This window comes from Sceloporus occidentalis, unplaced genomic scaffold (assembly GCF_023333645.1).
Source record: "Sceloporus occidentalis isolate IW3139 unplaced genomic scaffold, rSceOcc1.0.p SCAF_2, whole genome shotgun sequence".
NCBI lineage: Eukaryota > Metazoa > Chordata > Lepidosauria > Squamata > Phrynosomatidae > Sceloporus > Sceloporus occidentalis.
Genome location: NW_028316982.1, coordinates 50,949,546 through 50,970,429, shown reverse-complemented (window position 1 = coordinate 50,970,429; position 20,884 = coordinate 50,949,546). Strand labels below are relative to the sequence as shown.

General features: G+C 39.2%; 2 protein-coding genes across 7 annotated transcripts in view; one reads left to right on the top strand and one right to left on the bottom strand.

Annotated features, from left to right (window-relative positions):
* Positions 1–7,236, bottom strand: part of CEP63 (centrosomal protein 63) — a 42,141-nt gene extending 34,905 nt beyond the window's left edge. For 3 of the 6 annotated variants that reach the window (XM_089509370.1, XM_089509378.1, XM_089509377.1), the window contains exon 1: positions 6,927–6,998. In XM_089509370.1, the coding sequence (XP_089365496.1) occupies positions 6,927–6,931 (5 nt within the window). In that variant the 5' untranslated portion in view covers positions 6,932–6,998. The other 3 variants (XM_089509373.1, XM_089509372.1, XM_089509371.1) reach the window with 3 other exon arrangements.
* Positions 7,237–7,258: 22 nt separating this feature from the next.
* On the top strand, positions 7,259–10,609 carry ANAPC13 (anaphase promoting complex subunit 13). The gene is made up of 3 exons (XM_089509380.1): positions 7,259–7,446; positions 9,296–9,399; positions 10,281–10,609. Exons 2-3 carry the CDS (start codon positions 9,301–9,303, stop codon positions 10,404–10,406), a joined length of 225 nt encoding a protein of 74 aa, XP_089365506.1. The 5' UTR covers positions 7,259–7,446; positions 9,296–9,300; the 3' UTR covers positions 10,407–10,609.
* Positions 10,610–20,884: the final 10,275 nt, after the last annotated feature.

Here is a 20,884-nt window from a genome sequence, read left to right as displayed (position 1 = left end):
AAAACAAACAAAGCAAAACATTATGCCACAGCAATTCATCACTATGTCCAATTCCATTCTAGGTGGCTGCAGTGTGTGTGAGATGTTTCTGACAACTGAAAAAAAAAGAGGGGCGCAGGGAATATTTGTCACTTCAATAAATCTAGATTGAACAGTTTATAAATACAAAAATAAATCACAAGACAAAACAGTTATCATTTACCAAATTCTAGAATTTTGATAACACTTTAAGCAAGTGTGGACATTATCTTAGATCAAGATGATAAAGGAGATTACTGCAATATTCTAAAATCAGACGTGCAAATTAAATGGGTCTCTTATAAAATAGAAGAAATAGCATTTACTTTGCTACATACGTACACACCCTTGGTGTCAGAACAATAATTATGGGGATGAAAGCATGACCCACCAAGCATGGATGGACTGTCAGATGGATCTACAGTGTCCCCTTGGCTTACACGGGGGATCAGTTCCGGACCCCCCCTCCCCTGCATAAGCCAAATGCCATGCATGCTCAAGTCCCATTCAAGTAAATGGGGCTTGTGCATGCGGCGGCGTGGCAGTGCACACATGCCACAGGCACGTGCCCCATTCATCCGAATGGGACGCGCCGCCCTTTGCGCCCCACACGGCTTTGCACCTAAGTTCAAAGCCACATATAACAATGGGTAAACATCAATAAAAGAAGTGGTCAACATCATAAAAGAAATCCATGTAACAAGGGGTCAATATCATAAAAGAAATCCATGTAAAGAATCTGAGGTGAATCCACTTTATGTTCCCATCTTAATGGGCTGATTTCATAATGTGGACTAAAGGTCAATGAATAAAAATATATATATATTATGTTATTAAAGGCTCTTTTTTAAGTCAAACGTCTTTTTGGATTATCTCCATTGAAACACGCATTTTTCACAAATAACAGACAAATATGAAAAGAAAAGTTTACAATATACTATACACATGGGGTTGTTTTTATCCACCCTTAGTCCAGTTATCATTGCTTCCAGAAAAAATTCTGGTTTGATGTGTTCTAGGATCCATTTGTTTGCCTTCTTGGGCTGCCCACACTCCTCTCCACCACCACATTTCAAATGAATTGATTTTCTTCCTATCTGCTTCCAGCTCTCGCATCCATCAACTGCCATCTGCCGGCCTGAGAGGGAGTTCGCCAGGCAAGTCCAGTTCCATCAGGGCTAGCCTGGAAGAAGGAAGAGCCCTCCCTCCAATCCATCTGCCTTGGTCCAGGCCTTAGAGGGAGAGAAGAACCACAGGACCTCATCCCCTTTCCCTCCATCATTCCCTTCTCCTTTTGTTTCGTGTCTTTTAGACTGTAAGCCTGAGGGCAGGGAATTGTCTGATTAAAAATAATATTGTAAGCCGCCCTGAGAGCCATTAGGGCTGAAGGGTGGGGTATAAATACCTAAATAAATAATAAAATAAAATACATAGTAACAGGGAATACAATGGCTTGTGCGATTCTAACTTTCGTGCTCAGTTGTATATCTTTACATTTCAGGATATTTTCTAGATCTTTCATAGTTTCCCTCCCCATTCTTAGTCTTCTTATGATTTCTTGACCGCAGTCTCCATTCCAATCAACATTTGATCCTAGGTATGAGAACTTTTTTACTATTTCTATTTTCTCATTGTCTAAGTTGAATTTGCGTAAATTCTCCATGATCATTATCTTTGTTTTCTTTAGGTTCAACAATAAGCCTGCCTTTGCACTTTCTACCTTGATTTTTCTTAGTAGTTGTTCTAGGTGTGTGATGTTTTCTGCTAGTAGTATTGTGTCATCTGCATACCTTAGATTGGTGAAATTCTTTCCTCCTATTTTCATTCCACCTTCTGCTGTGCTCAAGCCTGCTTTTTGGATAATATATTCTGCATAGAAGTTGAACAGATAGGGTGAAAGGATGCAGCCTTGCCTGACCCCTTCACCAATTGGGAACCATTCAGTTTCTCTGTGTTCTGTTCTGACAGTACCCTCTTGTCCTAAGTACAGATTTCTCATCAGGACTACAGATATGTTGGCACACCCATGTCTTTAAGTGAGTTCCATAGCCTTTCGGAGACATTACAAAAATCCCATGTAACATGGGGGTCAAACAGACTGGCACCCTGGAGTGGCCTCCTCAGTGAACAGACACCACAATCCTGAAGCTGGCTGCTCCCATGGCCCTGAACAAACCACCAGCACAGAGCAGCTTTTTGCTGTTTCTCTGACCAGAAGAAACTGCGTGGCTTCCGGCCTCTCTGGGGGCAAGAGTCGTTTGCATACCCTGCTCTCTTCCATGTCCGCCTGTTTCAGGCCAAAGTTTTACTAAAGGTACTCAGGCCTGATATATAAGAGGCTGATTTATGGATACACCTGACCAAGTTTGAGTACCTTCATGCGGGATGCAAGCTTTTATATTCAGAAGTGTGATTTGGACTCGTGTGTATGTGCGCGTGCACATGTACACACACACACACACGCCCTTAAATCACCTGTCAGCTTATGGTGACCCCCATGAATTTCACAGAGTTTTCTTAGGGAAGGAATACTCAGATGTGGTTTTCCCAGTTCTTTCTTCTGAAATATAGGCTGCAGCACCTGGTATTCGTTGGTGATCTCTCATCCAAGTACAACCAGGGTTCACCATACTTAGCTTCCATGAGCAGACAGGATCTAGTTCCTTCAATTTACCCATCATTAGATATAGGAGCCATCACATAAAACAAAAGTGTATGTGAAGCACTCAGCTCCCTGTCACAGGCCCACTGTGGATGGGTTCTTACAAACCTGCTTGCTCAAGTCTCAGAAAAGCAACTCTTAGGCAGTATGACGCAATCTGAGTTGCTATATGGATTGCACATAAATTTGTCATTAATATACAAATCTAAATATTAAGTAGCAATTGTTTAATAAAGTATCCAAAATTGAAAAGTTACCTGAAAGCTACTTTCCAGTGTATAATACTTAGATAGTCCAAACAAAAGTTTCATTTCTCCAGCTCATTTTTCCACATGTAGTAGTAGCAACAGAGTTTCCTTTCTGTTAAGTTAAAAAAAAAAAATGGAAAGGATTGACTAAACCTGGAGGGCCAAATGATCCTCTCCCAACTTGTATCATGACCTGTCCTTTGTAACGGCAACACAAGAGAGATAACGATCAACAAATATGCAGCTATTTATTTCCCCTACATCAACTGGAGAGAGCCAGTATGACACAGTGCTTTAAACATTGGACTCCAACTTTGAAGACCAAGGTTTGAATCCCAACTCAGCCATCAAAACTCACTAGGTGAGCTTGGGCAAGTCACACTCTCTAAGTGTGGCAATGGCCTCAGAGGATGGCAATGGCAAACTCCCCCCAAAGAAACATGCCAAAAAAAAAAAAAAACTGTGATAGGGTCACCATATCAGAAGTGGCTTGAAGGCACACAACACCAACAACAGCGCTTCAATTGGACATGGAATTTTACCCAAAAAAATTTTTTTAGGGGGGTGTAATATTAAGGTACTTGTGGATAAGAGACATATATATGGATAGAAGGGCTACAGAAGGGGCTAAAATGTATGCCTCCAAACTGCGCTGCCCACACATCTCCCCATTCTGCCAGAATGAGACTTAATTACCAATGGCAAACCTTGAGTTCTTCCAGAGTAGCAGGCCTTTCATCATATGCACACTAGCTAACAAATAAACATCTCACATTAAGCTATAATGTATTAAAAACTAACAAGCATATTATTCATGAAGAATAAGGAAAAAGATTCACTTGTCAATTTTTTTCGATTTATCTTTTTTCTGGCCTTCAAACCATACTCTCCCAAAAAACACTGCAAAGCTACTGCACCCATAATTGTTTGGGCGATCAAAAACTATCACCAAAAGATCAATCACTGCTTCTAGAGGCTTCCAGGGGTGGCAAATGTGCTGAGAATATCCCCCAACCTACCATAACAAATTCAGCACACAGCCCACCCTAATCTATCTCTTGATCATTCCCATACCATGGATAGGTGCTGAATTAATGACTCGGTTTTCCTACAGGAGTTTAATACTCCTATCAAGAAAAAACACATTAAAAAGGCACTGTACCATTTCAATGGCAATGTAAGTGATTTTGACCCATAAATTAAGAAGCTGATATACATAACAGTGTACCAGTGTATGCCAATATTGACAAGTTAACAGACAAATCATGATCTGTTATGGCTTTGCCTCCACACACCTCCTCCTCCCCATTGTTGTCGTGTGCATTCAAGTCAATTTTCGACTTATGGTGATCCTAAGGCAAATCTTTCATGGGGTTTTCTTGGCAAGATTTATTCAGAGGTTTGCCACTTCCTTCCCTTGAGGCTGAGAGAGTGTGACTTGCCCAAGGTCACCCAGTGGGTTTCATGGCCAAGCTGTGAATCAATCAAACCCAGTGTTGTAGTCCAGTACTCAAACCACTATGCCACCCTCACTCTCCCCTCCTCCCCATGCATGCTGTGAATCCCTCCTCTCTTCCTTTTTTGGGTAACCATAGTTTAATACAATGTTTGATGTTGATAAAAATAATTGTTCTCACTAAGGCAGAATTTTTTAAAAGGTGCTTTGGATATGTTTTCCAATTCTTCAGAGAGAAACTCTTTTTTATCAAGTTGAAATTTTCAGCAAATTATTATTTTTTGCCAAATCAGGAAAAGAGGATATATAGAATGCAAAATGAAAAAGATTACATATGAGACACGAACATCATCATGGCAGCCATTCCATGAAGCCTACATCTGTTATGTTTCCAACAATATAATTAATTTTAGTATCAGAAATCAGGTCTAAAGTCAATATAATAAAGAAACCTGTGTGCAGATTAGGGACATGGACACCCCAGTGCCATTTTTGTGGCTACTCAAATGTATACCAATCCCCTAATTTATTAACAAAAAGAAAATTCTTCAAAATGACCCCCTCGTTCTCTATGGGGAAATTTTGCCATGCTTTCCCCCACTTTGGGTGAGGGAAAGCTGCATCACATCTACTCATTATTACTTCTTAGTACTGTCACAAAGTGTCTCCTACCTATATTACAGGTAGGCTTCCAACACATAAAAACACACTTTGCAAATCAACCCATACGACCATAGAATCATAGAGTTGGAAGAGACCACAAGAGCCATCCAGTCCAACCCCCTGCAGTTCAGCCAGGTGTCCCCCATCCTATATCCGTACTACATGAGCAAGTACATGTTCTGAAAAAATGATATTAATTTTCATACTACTCAAATGTAAGGAAACATATCTAAAACTACAGATACACTGTAGAATTAACGCAGCTTGACACCACTTTAACTGTGTGAATCAATGTCATGTAATTTGCAATCATTTTGACAGCATTCAGGTGCCACAACAAACTAGAAATCCCAGGATTCTAGGACGGAGCCATGACCATTAAAGCAGTGCCAAACTGCATTAATTATGCTAAATGCAGCAGTCTTAGTCTACCCAATCTCTAAATGTCTTTATTGAAAGGAAACAATACTCAGCTCAATGGGAGTTCCTCCAAATCTACATGGAGAGAACTGCTGAGTAGCTTAATTCATTTTTATTAAAGCATAAGCCTTACTTCAGACATGCTATCAGATAAGCATGTTTAGTGTGAAAGTCTGACTCGTTTTTCCGAAACATTTAGTAGCTATTCTAAAAATAATATAAACAAACGACTGTAACGTGGAAGAGGAATGCTGTCACATAAGTCTACTTTAAAGTACAAACTTCATTCTAATGAGCTGCTTAACGTGTCAATATGATGGAATACTTAGTATTCTGCAGGATGGAGCCGTGGCTTTTAAAGTGGTGTCAAAAACTGCATTGTACTTATCCTTCCATATTTGCAGCTTTCATATTTGCGGATCTGATTATTCAGGGATTTGATTAATATGTTCTCTCTAGGAATATCTAGGTCCTCCAGTGCAACTCTAGGGTCAACCTTAACTAAAAGTTGCAGTGAAAGACCTAGAGAATACTCTACTAGGTATTTGTAGCTCCTCTGGTGCAGCTCTATGGTCAGTATCTGTTGGACGACGGCCACAGAGTTGGACTGGAGGACCTAGAGATTCCTAGAGACACGTCCTCTCAGTTATTTGCGGTTTTTCCATATTCACAAGGGTCTTGTGTCCCTAACCCTAGTGAAGATGGAGGGACAAATGTATTTCTACAGTGCAGATGCAACCCATGACAGTGAAACAGTGAAAGTCCCCTGGGATATCACTCCTATCCATCTAGCTGCTTTTCAAGCTTTAAAGGCATCTCCTTCTAGGCGTTTTTAGAGGGTTGGTCAGCTGCCAATGTAAACAAACTCTTACTTTTAGGAAGTGCCACATTACATTATATATATTTATATATATATATATAGTATGTATATTATATTATATAAGCTCCACCACATTGAATTCTAAGTTTATTATTATATTTTAATATATATAATATTATATATATATGTAAAATATTATTTATTAATAATATATCAATAACAATATAATATGCATATCATATATATTAGATATAATATATATTATATTACATATATATTATACAACATGTATACTATATTTTATCATATACTATGTAATATTAACAGTATATTAATATATTATTATTATTATTATTATTAAGCTTTATTTATAAAGCACTATGAATCTACACAACTGTACAATCTGTACAATCGATTTGTTACACACAATCAATTGAAACCGATGAAATAAACCTGCCTGTGGCGTGCGTTCTACCAAAGCAATTAAACATAACACAGACACCTCCCAGCGCTGAAAGCTGAGGCAAACATGACCCCGTCTTTTTAAAAAGGTTTTATTTTTGTGAGCCGCCTTGGGTCCCTTTCTGAGAGAAAGGCGGCACCGAAATGCCCCGCGATGAATACATGAATAAAAGTTACCACATTCGGGGCGGTGAAGGCCGACAAAAGAGGCCCCTCAAAGAAGCCAAACGGGGACCGAGGGAAGGAAGGAAGGAAAGAAGGAAGAGCTGCGCCTCAGAGGCGCCTCCTCCTGGCCACGCCCCTCGCTGCAACCGTTACCTTGGGAACCGCTGCCCGTCTAGGCACTCCCCCGTCTCTGTGGTATTTGCCTTTATGCCGCTCCCATTACCCGCCACTCTCTCACACTCACACTCTATGGTTAACGTCTATTAGATTCCGTGCCTCTGACGTCACGTCCTGGTTCCCGCTCACCTCCCCCTCCTTTTAACCCTCAGGAGACTAGGATCCGCCGCCGCCTCTCTAGGAATTCCCACGTCTCTGTGGTATTGTGAGCGGACCTGTCACGAACATTAGCCGCCACTCTGTCACTCCCACACTCTATGGTTAACCCCCTGCGCGTGACGTCACGCCCTCCGCTCTTTTAGGCCAGTGGGGGCGTTGGCGGTGAGAGGATCGGAAGAGTGCGGCTGTGTTTCCGGTGAGGCGCGTTTAACTGTCCTAAAGCGTTAGTTTCGTGGCAGTGCACCCATACTGTAGAAATAACGCCCTTCGACACCACTTTGGCCAGTCTGGCACCAACCTAACTGCAAAGGCTGAATGCTATGGGATTCTGGGGGTTGTAGTTTTGTCTGCTCTGGTGCCACAACAAACTACAACTCCCAGGGTTCCCTAGCATTGAACCATCGTGGCAGTTAAAGAAGTATTGATTCCTGCGATTTGGATGCAGCCTTTAAGTGCTGTAGCTGCATCCTATGGAATCCTGAGATGTGTGGTTTTATAAGTTCTTTCATGCACACACAATATATATATATATATACACACACACACACACACACAACACTATATATATATATAGTGTATATCATGTAGTGTGTGTATATATATATATACACACACAACACAAACATAGTGTATATCATGTATATATATATATATATACACAGTGTGTGTATATACACACACACACTCAACACACACTGTGTGTGTGTGTAGTTTTGTTGTTGTGTGCCACATATCTGACTTATGGTGACCCTAAGGTAACAGTCTCCAAACTATGCTCTTTAAGGGATTTTGGACTTCAACTCCCAGAAGCCTAGAGTATTGGCCAACATGGCTGAGGCTTCTGGGAGGTGAAGTCCAAAATCTCTTAAAGAGCCCACTTTGGGGACCACTGCTAAGGCAACCCTATAATGGAGTTTTCTTGGTAAGTTTCTCCAGAGAGGGTTTGCCACTGTGTCCTCTGAGGCCGAGAGAGTGTGACTTGCCCAAGTTCACCCAGTGGGTTTTTTATGCCCAAGCAGGGAATCGAACCCTGATCTCCACAGTCGTGATCCAGTACTCAAACCACTACAACGTGTTAATTCTTTCTCTTTGCACACATAGACACACACACACACACACACATATATAATACTTTTTATTTAGTTTTGCAAGGTCTCTTATCTTCTCTGCCCAAAAGTGCTAGTGCCTCACAAAATTACAAATCCCAGGGTTGTGTAGGATGTCACCATGGCAATTAAAGTGGTGTCAAACTGCATTATTTCTACAGTGTAGATGCACCCACAGGCTTCATGGACAGGGAGAGGGTGCATTAAAAGGCTACAGGAACTGAGTGGTACCCATTCTCTCTGGAGCTGCCATGTGCAGACCTAAACATCCCTAGTTAAACATAATATCACTCAGGATCAGCCCTTCCATAAAACAGCAGGAAGCAGCTGAAGTGGGATATGGAAAAAAGGCAGCAAATCACTGCCTTATTAATACTGTATTTTTATGGCTACGGAGATGAAGGAAGTGCTTGTACAGTTTTCTGCTTTTGGGTGCCCCATTTACTTTGTTTTGGAAACTATCTGTTATTCTTTGAGAGGGAGTGCTACTGTTTTTTTAATCAGAGCAACAAAACGTATTGAGTCGGCTCTCATAAAATTTGATGTTTATAGTTAGCAAATTCAGGTGCATCAAGTAATTTTATTCCTTATGAGCAACTTTGTATACAGGCAACTCAGTATGGTTATCTTTTTGTTAACGCTGACATAAGGATTAGTGAGTGTTCTGTTGGCATTAAAAAACTTGTATATCCAAAAAGATTTTGGTTCGACCACCATAAATCTTAAGTAGTATAATGAGAAGACAGGTATCTATGGATTTTTAACTGTTTAAAGAATGGAAGGCACATAGACATTTGAGATAAGTCACTGTTGGGACTCCCCCAAGCATCTACAATCAGCTTCACTTAGATACATGTGAAATCCCTTGAAGGAAATGTGTTTAGGAGCAAAGTAGGAGACCACAAATACTTTGCATCACAAATCTTATTCTCTTTAAAGCAAAGATGGATAGCGAGGTACAGAGAGATGGGAGGATCCTAGATTTGATTGATGATGCATGGAGGGAAGATAAATTACCATATGAAGATGTGGCAATCCCATTGGTAAGTTAAATGTTCTAAGTTTGTTTCTGCATTGATTTTCCTGTATCAGCATTCCCAGTCCTTTTTATTTACATCTATATATTTCATCATTCATTAAAAAAAAAAAACCTCTTACTTACCGCAATAATAACTGCATGTAAAATCAGCTAAGAACCTAATATTGTAAACCACCTTAGATCCCTTGCTCTGAGAAATGTGGGATATAAATTTAATGGATAAATTTAAAAATCTAAGAACACTTAATAAATTAACAAAAACAAAACAGTAGTGGCAGAAAAGATAGATAATCATATAGATAATTCATGGGTAGAGCATAGATTTGTTTATTAGTCTCATTTCTTTTATTATTTTTATATGTTACTCAGAGGTAAATCTCACTCAAAGCAGAGCATTCTACTTTTCATTATATCTGCTAAATAATGCAGAGTACATTTGCAGACTTCTGGATTCTAAGCTTGTATACTCATAAGTATTTTTATTTTATGTGATTATTTTGTTCTATTTTATTTATCTTATCCACCAGATTCTGTATAAGAGATTGGTTAATGCTCCACCCCTGATTATGATTGTATAACCATTTGATGATTGGATTTTAAGGAACTAACAGGAATGTGTATTTATTAGTATTTTATAGATTGTTTTTCTAGATTGTACTGTATTATTTTAATGATGTAATCCCGCTTCAATCCTTGGGAGAGGCAGGACATATAAATAAAAATTATTATTATTATTATTGTTGTTGTTGTTGTTTTGTCATATGCATGAATTCAGTGTCTGGCAACTTTCCCTGTCGCATTTCTTTGTCCTTATGTTCCCAAGTGCTAAGGGTCTTTTTTTTGTTTTTGCATTTTAAAACAATTTTATGTATTTTCTGTACTCAGAATGAGCTTCCTGAACCAGAGCAAGACAATGGTGGAACAACAGAATCAGTAAAAGAACAAGAAATGAAATGGACTGACTTAGCTTTGCAGTATCTTCATGAGAATATTCCTCCATCAGGAAGCTAGTCCATTGTTGTTATCTCACGCAGTGATTTCTCTTCAAATATACTTCTCACAGTCCTTTATGGAGTTCTTTCAATCTTTGTTGTGATGGAAAGAAAGTTGTCATTGATTCCATTCCTGGAGACATGCCAGAGCATAACAGCTACCCATAATCAGCATGCGCTAAGTGACAACTGATTACAATAAAAATTCTTTTAAAGCTCTCAGTATTAGGTTCTTTGATGTGAATCAAAAATATGAACTCTGATCATTGGAATATTAAACTTCAGCCAAATTGTGAGTGGTTATTGTCAGCTCAATTTGGCACCTGATTGTCAATTTTTTGTATGTTTTGTGTGGTTCCAGATGCGTATGGCCTCTCCAAGGTAGGAATGCTAAGTCTAATAGAAAGCAGATAAAACAGTTCAAACAGTAATGAATCTTTCTACAGGAAGACAATTGGATTTGGTCAATGGATTCACCAAATTTTGTAAGGATTGAGAATTTTAAAAAATAGAGTAAAGCAAAACTGGCAGATTGATCCATCTCAGTTAAGAAGTAAGCCTCACTAATTTCAAGAAAAGTTACTTCTTTGTAACAGTGTACTGGATCACACATACAGTCTTGGCATTTGGAGAGCGCTTGATAAAATTCATTGAAAAGTTTTTTAAACTATACAACTTATGAGTTTCCCCAGCAGCCATTCACTGTGTAAAACCAGTATTTTTGCACATTTTAGTTTTGCTTAGCTTTTTAAGGAAGATGTTCTCTTGCTATTGATCACAAACTATGGTCAATAGCACAGAAGTATGTCAGTCAAACTGTGCTGTTGTCTGTATGAGGAGAAACCATTCATATTAACACATATGCCAGACAGTGCTCCCTGCGTAACAAAAATGCCTTTAGTAATTTGCAGAACAGAAGAGTGTACTTGCTGTTGTATGTATATTTCAGGTTTTAAATTCCTTTGAGGCAGATACTTGTATATTAAATTGCATATAAAACCTATAAAATTGTCCCATCTCAAAACAGACCCTGGAAATAACTCTTTAAATGTGTCCCTAAAGCAAGTAGACATAACTATTTTACATCTTTGTTACTGTCATTGGCTTAGCTTGCCTCTACGTAGGTCACTAGATGAACTTTACAATAGGACAATAGGACTACTGAGAAGCACACAAGAAGCTGGGACTCTTCTGTTTTAGATGGGAACGTAAAGGGTCTTGCCCTGTATCTTCAGCTGAGATATCCGTCCCAATAAAGTGTCATGTAGCAATGTTAATAAATACAATTGTAGGATTTGGAGGGAGCTGAAATGCCAACCATACAACAAGAGAAAGTTGGTGTATCCAGCACTTTTTAATAAGTAAAAATGTTGTTATGTTTTAATTAGACTCATAATCTTCAGTTTTAATCAAGATTGGAGCCCTGGTGGCGCAGTGGTTAAATGCCTGTACTGCAGCCATTCACTCGAAACCACAAGGTTGCGAGTTCAAGACCAGCAAAAGGGCCCAAGCTCGACTCAGGCTTGCATCCTTCTGAGGTCGCTAAAATGAGTACCCAGACTGTTGGGGGCAAATTAGCTTACTTGCTAATTAGTTTACTTGCTGTTCATCGCTATGATCTTTGGAATAGCGGTATATAAATAAAACAAATTATTATTATTATTATTATTACTATTATTATTATGTCTTGCTTTCTTTTTGCTTGCTAGTGAATTCTAGTAACTGCCACTACGGTGACCTAGCTATTCAGCTGATAGGGACTATAGTGATAGGAACTAGTGAAAATCAATTAAGTTAGATATTTTCTAACAAAAAAAGAAACAATTAAATGTATTTTTAACTTAATTGGCTTTAACTTAATTCCAGAATAATTTAAGTAATTAAATGAGAGACCATGCTCAAGAGCCAACAGATTTTACATTTCCTGGGTAAGCCTCCTGGATTTCTAATAAACTGTTTCTTTAGTCCCTAGAGTTGGGGAATTACAGCGTTGAAATGACAAGATTCAAACTTCTTATTTGAGAGTAGTTCTAATGAGATCAATTGTTTAAGGACTTTGAAGGTTAGTTGTCTCACTAATTGGCTCTCCTCCAACCTTGCCATTGTTCTAAACGTAATAAAAGATGTTATTTCAACCAAGCACTTATATTCATGAAATGTGGAAAACTTTAGATAGAAGGTTATAGCAACACTTGAAATCCATGTGAAATAAGATCCAAAAAACCAGGGAGACAAGAGGCTGGAAAGTAAAATCACATACCGTATATACTCAACTATAAGTTGCCCTCATGTATAAGTTGAGGTCAGGTTTTGGAGCCAGAATTATGGATTTTGCCATGACCCATGGATAGGTTGAGGGTAAAACTTGGAGGCTCCTTCAGTGTGTGTATGTGTGTGTGCGGCAAGAGAGACTCCAAAAGAAGCAGTTTATAAGTTTCTTGTCTCAAAACTGAGATTTGAAGATCCCTTTTTAGTCTTCCATATGAAAGAAGTATTTTAAAGATTTCAGGCCACACTTTCAGAAATCTTGCGCTAGCAAGCTCTGTCCTTTTAACATTTTTTCCTTGCTTTGTCCCTCCTCCATCTACAACTGGAAACTTGCTATGATATGCAAGCATTTGGTGTTAATTGAACAAGTGATCTACTTTCAAAGTAAGGCATACCAAGTTACAGTCTGACTTCTAGTCAAAGCAAATGAATATAACAGTCACAGAATTATTTGCGTATACATGAACAAAATTGTTTCTGTTGGCTTGCTTTGGATAAAAACCTTTACAGGCATAAGTTATGCATTTATATAGCTACATGCTTTTTTGAATTAGGACCAAAACCTATATCTGCTATTAGTGTTTTCCCACTTTTCTTTGTGGAAATCATACCCTACACTGCAACAAGTACATCTTGGTTCTTCATGGGGAAAAATATAATACCTCATCTTGGTAAACCAGATTCTCTGATAAAAACTGAATTCTCGTGTACAATTACACTGAGATTCTTCTGCCTATGGAATTGAAATTCCTATTACCAGTATGTCCGCACGTCACAGGATGGCTTTGGGATCACATGTTTTTGTGACTTTTGATCCCTCTGGTGTCCATGGATCACTCTTTTTCTAGCATGTAAAGTGAAATGTCTTTTCTAGAAGTCTTGAAGTCAGTTCCCCTTTTAAATAGGTTGCAGGGATGCCTGCAATGTTTAGCAAAATATAATATGGGTTCTTTTTCAAAACCAGAAGAGAAGATCTGGCAGCTTTCATTTCTTCCACTTTTTGGCAGTCCATGTAACCGGCAGATAGAGTTAAAGACCTACCCTTTTTGACCACCTCTGACACATGTCCTATGCATGCTAATGGAGGACATTATTTAGGAGTTTATGGCGGAGTACAAACCACCAGAAAGAGGTACCTCCCCGGTGCTTCTCTTTGCTCCGCAGGAGTGCTGCAGCAACCAAATTGCGTGGCGCTCCTGCGGAGCAAAAAAAGAGCACCCTGAAGTGGCCCTTCTTTGCGGCGTTGCTGTGATGCCACAAAGCGCAAGAGACGTCGCGATGACAACACACCTGTGCCACTCCGTCTGGAAGTGGTGCAGTTGCGACATCACTGTTATGCACCGCCACGTGCGAGGGCTGCCAGGCATTTGGGTGCTCCGCCCACCAGGCAACCATTGCATGTGTCAAGGGCGCCTCAAACGCCCATCTGTTCCGGGCCTATATTTTATTGCTGAAAGAAAACAGAGGATTCAGATGAATTCAGTTTCTAAACACTTCAACATACATTTTTATTATACAGTCAGCCCTCGCCTTACGCGGGGATCCGTTCCAGATCCCTCCGCGTAAGGCGAATTCCGCCTATGCTCAAGCCCCATTGGAAACAATGGGACTCATGCACGGCGGCACGGCAGTGTGGCAGGGCACAACGGGTGCACGCACCCATTCAATTGAATGGGATGTGCCGCCCCTTCTGCCCCGCGCGTGCCCCGCGGCTTGAGCGCATAAGCGTATGACGCAGGCGCGCTGCAATACATTATTATGCAACAGCTAAAATAAGACAACCCTAAAATAAGACAACCCTTCAAGATGTTTTTGACTTATGATCACTCTAAGGTGAACCGATCACAGGGTTTTCTTGGCAAGAATTGTTCAGAGAGTTTGCTTTTGTCTGAGGCTGAGAGAATGTGACTTGCTGAGGGTCATCTAGTGGGTTTTCATGGTTGAACAGGGGTTCAAACCATGTTCTCCAGAGTCCTAAGTACTCAAACCACTACACCATACTGGCTCTTGGCTTTAAGATTAGGTAGAGCAATATCTTAAAATACAGCAGAGGGTGCTGTACAATCATCGTTTATAATGCACGTGCTGTTTCTTATGCTGTTCATGTGCTAAAATTCTTCCTTCAAATGTCCAGCAGAGGTTGCAAAAGTACAAAGTAGTTTGCCTGAATATAAAAAGCTTTTGGTCATCTTATAAAATCTTATTACCAGAATGTTTACCTGTTTGGGATTATTTGCAAGGGACTTTTTTTCAATTTCTTTCTAAGAAGTCTTCTTAATTGTGATTTTGATTCATAGGAAATTAAGTTTGCTTGGTCTAAGCTCTTTCTCCATTTTTTTAATTTTTGTTTAGAAAATGAGTTGAGCATGCAATGTGTGTATGATTTTGTGCCTTCAAGTATCTTCTGACTTATGGTGACCCCAAGGCAAACATATCATGGGGTTTACTTGGCAAGATTTGTTCAGAGGAGTTTTGCCATTGCTTCCAATGAGACTGAAAGCAAGTGACTTGCCCAAGGTTACCCAGTGGGTTTCATGGCAGAGTGGGGATTCAAACCCTGGTTTCCAGGGTCATAGTGAAACACTCAAAACCACTGCACCATGGTGATTTATTTTAATCTGCATAATAAGATTTTAACAGGTCTTCCGTACTCACTGATTTTATCCTGCAGCTTACCCCAAAGCTTTTCCCACTCACTCAGTGTGGTTCCAGGTACATGTTTAGATTTACATGGATGCTGATGGGCTGGAAACGGATTAGAGGAGGGTTACCGAGGGAGGTTAAATATAGCAAAATCCAAAAAATTCATAGTAGTGATATCTTTATTAGGCAAAGCAAAAGGAACAAAATATGTCGCCCATAATGGTCATATGCAAGGTTACAAGCCCTTTTCTTTCTTTCTACAGCAAGTCCCTGCCTTGGTATTGACACATCTGGAGACAAATTTAGTTGTTGTAAAAGGTAAAAAGTGCCAATGATAGCCAATTTCAAATGGTTTTATCTTAGAACCTCATCAGACAAGAAAAAAAAAGTCTCTGAAAGTTCCAGGTTTTATTCCTGTACAACCAATTTTATTTTGGAGATTTGTAAGATATTTTCTTCATCCCAAAATATTTCCTTGGAATTCCAAGGAAATTAATGAGGACTTTTCATTCATACTTCCTCCAGCAGTTTAAAATAATCCTGTACTTTCCAAAATGACCTGTATCACTACTTGACTGTTTGTATTATGCCAGAACTAGCTAAGATGGCTGCTGTCAGTAAAACAGCTATTGTTTCCAAGACACAGTTTCTGTAGAGTTCAAGTGAAGGAAAGAGAAATGTACCAAAACAAAATATAGCGCGCCCGCGTCATACACGGGCGCGCTTTACGCGGCTTGAGCATACGCGCTCAAGCCGCGGGGTGGAAGGGGCAGCGCGTCCCATTCAATTGAATGGGCGCGCACGCCCATTGCGCCCCATGCACCGCCGCGCCGCCGTGCATGAGCCCCATTGTTTCCAATGGGGCTTGAGCATAGGCGGAATTCGCCTTACACGGAGGGATCCGGAAAGGATCCCCGCATAAGGCGAGGGCCCACTGTAATTCTAATGTTTAAACTAGTGTAATACAGTGGACCCTCGATTTATGTGGGAATCCGTTCTGGACACACACATCCTCTCTGCACAAAAGAAATACCATGGGACCTCAAGTCCTGTTGTTTTCAGTGGTGGTGCACTCATGCGCACTGTGCCATGCGCACACTACAGGCACATGCACCATCCGTGTGACATCAAGTCCGCGTATGGTGCAGGCATGCTGTAGTGCTAAAATATTTCAGCACTTCATAACTCCTGAATAAAAACAAAGAAGACTCAGTGAAAATTGGTGAAAATCGATTTCTGGAATGTTGCTTGAGTCTAGATGTGACATGCAATCACTGGAAGATGGAAACCTGAAAATTTCAAAGAAATCTAGTTATAAACCTAAGAATAAGAACAGGTAAAATCTAAACAAAGAACTAGAAACTCTTTCAGAGATTTTTTTTCCCCTTCTGGAGGAACTTTAAGTTGAAGGTGAAAACCTTGGGGACCAGAAAAAAAGTTAAATCCTCCCCCCCATTTTGATGAATTCTGTTCTCAAAGAAACTCTTCAAAGAATGTAGACTGCAAAGATACTACTTCTTGAAAACCTGTGCAGAATGCATTGGACCCAGTGCTAGGAAAGTTACTTTGTTAATAGCTGCCTTAGTTCCCATATTTGGAGATAGGTGGAATAAAATGTAAATAAAGCAATATATGAAGAGCAAGTCCCTGCTGTTACTTATTGCAGTGTTGAAAAAAATAACTTATTACTTGGTGTATTGTTACTTTTCAGTTGCTTTCCATTGCTTTGTGTGTGAGAAAAGATCTTAGGACTGATGGAATGACATAAAACCTGAAAATTTTCAAAGGTAACAATCTTAATGTTTCACTAATAAAGTAAATTCGATCTTATTCATTAAATTACTTCTGAGGTATGTTATATTATTGTTATCAAAAAAGTGACACTAGAGATAACTGTTACTTGTAGCTTATAACTACCGTCTACTGCTCTGAGTTCAACCCTAGAGAAACCACAGACTGGTGTGTTTTTACCAACCCCTCTTCCCCCCCCCCAAAAAAAAAAAACCTGGCACACAGGGCCACATTTTAAAAACTTTCACAGCCAGTTCACTACCATCAGAAAGAGTATGATATTTTCTCGCTGTTAACAGACCCTTAGTTCTGTTGCTTTTTCCATTTCTAAGGGACGTCAGAAATAGTTTACTTTATGCCACTGGGGAGTAGTTGTTAAGGAAAATATTTGAAAGCCATGCTGGGCACATACAGGCCTTCCACATGCCTAGCGGGCTTTTGGGATTTGTGGCTTCTGTGTTAAGGTATGCAACATACTTTTCCCTTTACATAATAATGGAAAATTGTAATGTGTGCTTAGCTGAACTAAAATTTGGGTGCAGCTTTAATAAAATATTCTCCCAGGCCTGCTTATTTTAACAGAAATATTCTGTAGTCTTCATTTCCAGTGATTTCCAAAAACATTTCACTGTAGCTTGCGTTGAAGCAGTCCAAGGCAATATGATGTCTGGGAGGCATTTAGACCCTAGCAGTGAAATTGTCATTAAAATATTTCTACCCTGTCCTATATAAAAAAAATGTCAGAGCAGTATGCAAGTGGGGCTAATACAAGCAAGTTAAAGTAGTTTAAAGCAATAAAAATAATTCAAGCTACAAGCATGAAATGTAATTAACAAATTAAAGCAAATTAAAACATGCATTAGCATACAAGATAAATCAACGAAGCCCAAATGCTTTGATGAAACACCGTGATTTTTCAGTTGGTATCTAATGGCCATATTTTACCATGCCATCAAACTAACCTAGTTGGGGACTAAAGTCTAATGAAGTTACCCCAACCAGTTGCATCTGATTAATGGCACTTTGTAGTTTAACTCTTGCTTGGACAGGAGATATGACTGTGGCTTTGAACTAATATGTCTTGAATGTGGTGCTCTATTACACAATATGATAGAGTTGTTTGCGAGGTGATGGCAGCCTACTCATTGTTGTGTGTTTACCTGATCGTGCAGTCCTATCCTTACTTTTTATCCTTACTTTTTATAAACTATCATTTGTTTATATTCTCCAATCTGCCTGTATATGAACCTATGGTATAAAACTAAGTTATGTTTTAAATTGGAATTTTGTAATTGTGCTGGCCAAATGGCTGTAATAAAGTTGTTGTTCTTGTTGTTGTTAGGTATCTAAATCAAAGTAGTGTTTGCACCAGTTGAGCCTCAGGTGGAAAGGTATTTCACCTGGGGTGTCATGGCTGAGAAGGCGCATTCCCTTTTCCTAACAGTTTATTGATCTTGCTGGTGGGATAGAGATGAGACGTGCCCCACTTCAAAGAGCTCAGTCCTTGGGCTGAAGCAGGGATAGGTGCTCCCTCAATATATTTAGAGGCATGTTGTCCAGTGCCCTGGTCATCGAGAGCCCTGATCAAATCTTGCAAACTCGGAGTCATGCTTCCTTTAATAACCAATGCATCTATAATGTCACCTTTTCCTTCTACCTTCCATGTTGTCGTTAGGTATCTTCAAGACATTTCTGACTTACAGCAACTGTAAGGTGAATTTATCACAGGGCTTTCTGAGGCTAAGAGTGTGTGATCCACTAAAGATCACTGAGTGGGTTTCCATGGCCAAATGGGGATTTGCGCGCTAGTTTCCAGAATCATAGCTTAGCACTCAAACCACTACATCACAGATTAATGGCACATAATATTTTGCCTGGTTTACATGTAATGAAAAACTATGGTTTGTCACTAAATCTCAATTGAATGGGTAGGGGGGAATGAGAATGCATGAGGAGAATATGAAACAAATGTTTCATTCATATTCTACACTTGACCTGGCCTACCCTAAGTGAATAAAAATCTAAATATAATCAGTTACATCATTTGAAGTCCTAAATACAGTATAAACTTTCAGCATTTTAGCTGACACTCAAAATTAAAAAGAGGTTTGCCGTACTAGAGCAAACAGCTCTAACCCTCCTGGCTGCAATTTTACATTCCAAGAGTAGAAATCACATTATTTTATAAAATAATTCAAGGTAGCAAAATATTTTTTCTTAATATTAGTGTTTCAGTATTGGCCTTCTGATTTGCATTCCAGGTGGCAGCAGATTGTGCCATATATTCCAATGTTTTCCGTAATGAAAAGAAGTGGTAAAATATATCAATAATGAATTAGTTTCTTTTGTAAGGTAAGAATCTGCATCAAACTGGCTTCCCATCCCAGGTGACAAAGACAAATGTGAAAGGAAGCAAAGCCCTTTATTTTATTTTTAAATGAAATGAAGTCCATGTGTTCCTCAGACTTCTGTCCAAGATATTGCATTGTGTAAAGTTCTAGATGGCAAAGAATGATAGATGTGCTGTAACCACCAAATAATAACTGTTCAATGTAGATTCCTGGATTTTAGCACAGAAGATGACAAAGTGTATCACTCTTCCTGTGAATCCTTATAGTGTCTCTCCCCACTCTGTTTTTAACATTATTCCATCCCCATCTAATCATGTTTCAGATTCATGGTAGTGGTTCATCAAAACATTAACCTCGGGAGGAGAATATGAAGAACAAGAAAGGAGTAGTCGCACTCACCAAATAATGCAAGAAGTTGTTATCATTAAAACAAGTTGGTTTCTTCTTTTTTAAAACAATACTGATTATAGTGACTGTTTAAAAAATGGCAAAATCTATCTGGCAGGTAAAATAAATATAGAATAAGATTCAAATTCTTTCATGACAAGAAACAAAGGGGAGGCATTGGGCTCCTTGATCTGAAGCTATACTTTGCCTCAAGTATGTTAGTTTGGCTTAAGGAATGCAAAGATGACTCCCAAATTCTAAATAGCAAAGTGGAAGCTACAGTAAGAGAAACTGGTAAAAACAAATTACCAGGAACAGATGATATTCCAGTTAAAGTACTGCAATGCACACAGACGAAATCGATTCTAGTGCTAGCTAACGTATGTCAACAAATATGGAGAACAAAATGGAGGCCAACAGACTGGAAACATTCAATATATATCCCAAACCATACACACATAGAAAAAGACATAAAAAGACTACAGTAATTTCAAGACCATAACATTAATCTCCCATCCAAGCAAAATTATGTTCAAAATTCTGCATTGCAGACTCCAACCATATGTAGGGAGAGAAATCCCAGATGTTCAAGTGGGGCTCAAGAAAAGCACTAGGGACCACATTACAAACATACTATGGCTAATGGAGCACAACAAGGAATTCCAAAGGAAAATCAGCTTGTGTTTTATAGACCTCAACAAAGCCTTTCACTACTTAGATCATGAAAAGCTACAGATGGCTCTGAAAGACATGGGAGTGCCATTGCATCTGATAGTCCTGATGAGAAATCTGTATTCAGGACGAGAGGCTACTGTTAGAACAGAATTCAGAGAAAGAATGGTGGAGGTTATAGTTTTGCTTAGCTTGTATATTGTTTTGTATGTTTTGTATTATACAGTGTGTGGTGTAATTGTTGGTATGTAACAACTATAAAGATAATAATTTTTAAACAATTGTTTGCCTTTTGGGGACTGAAAAATTAAGCATATATTCCATGCCCTCTAAAATTTGACAGAGGAAAATACAGCGCGCCCGCGCCATATGCGGGCGTGCCATA

What these genes read in the sequence shown, in the direction of transcription:
- ANAPC13 (XM_089509380.1), top strand. Translation starts at nt 9,301, where the DNA reads ATGGATAGCGAGGTACAGAGAGATGGGAGGATCCTAGATTTGATTGAT. An exon ending in AAGATGTGGCAATCCCATTG is followed by an intron (nt 9,400 to 10,280) that starts GTAAGTTAAATG and finishes TTCTGTACTCAG; the next exon opens with AATGAGCTTCCTGAACCAGA.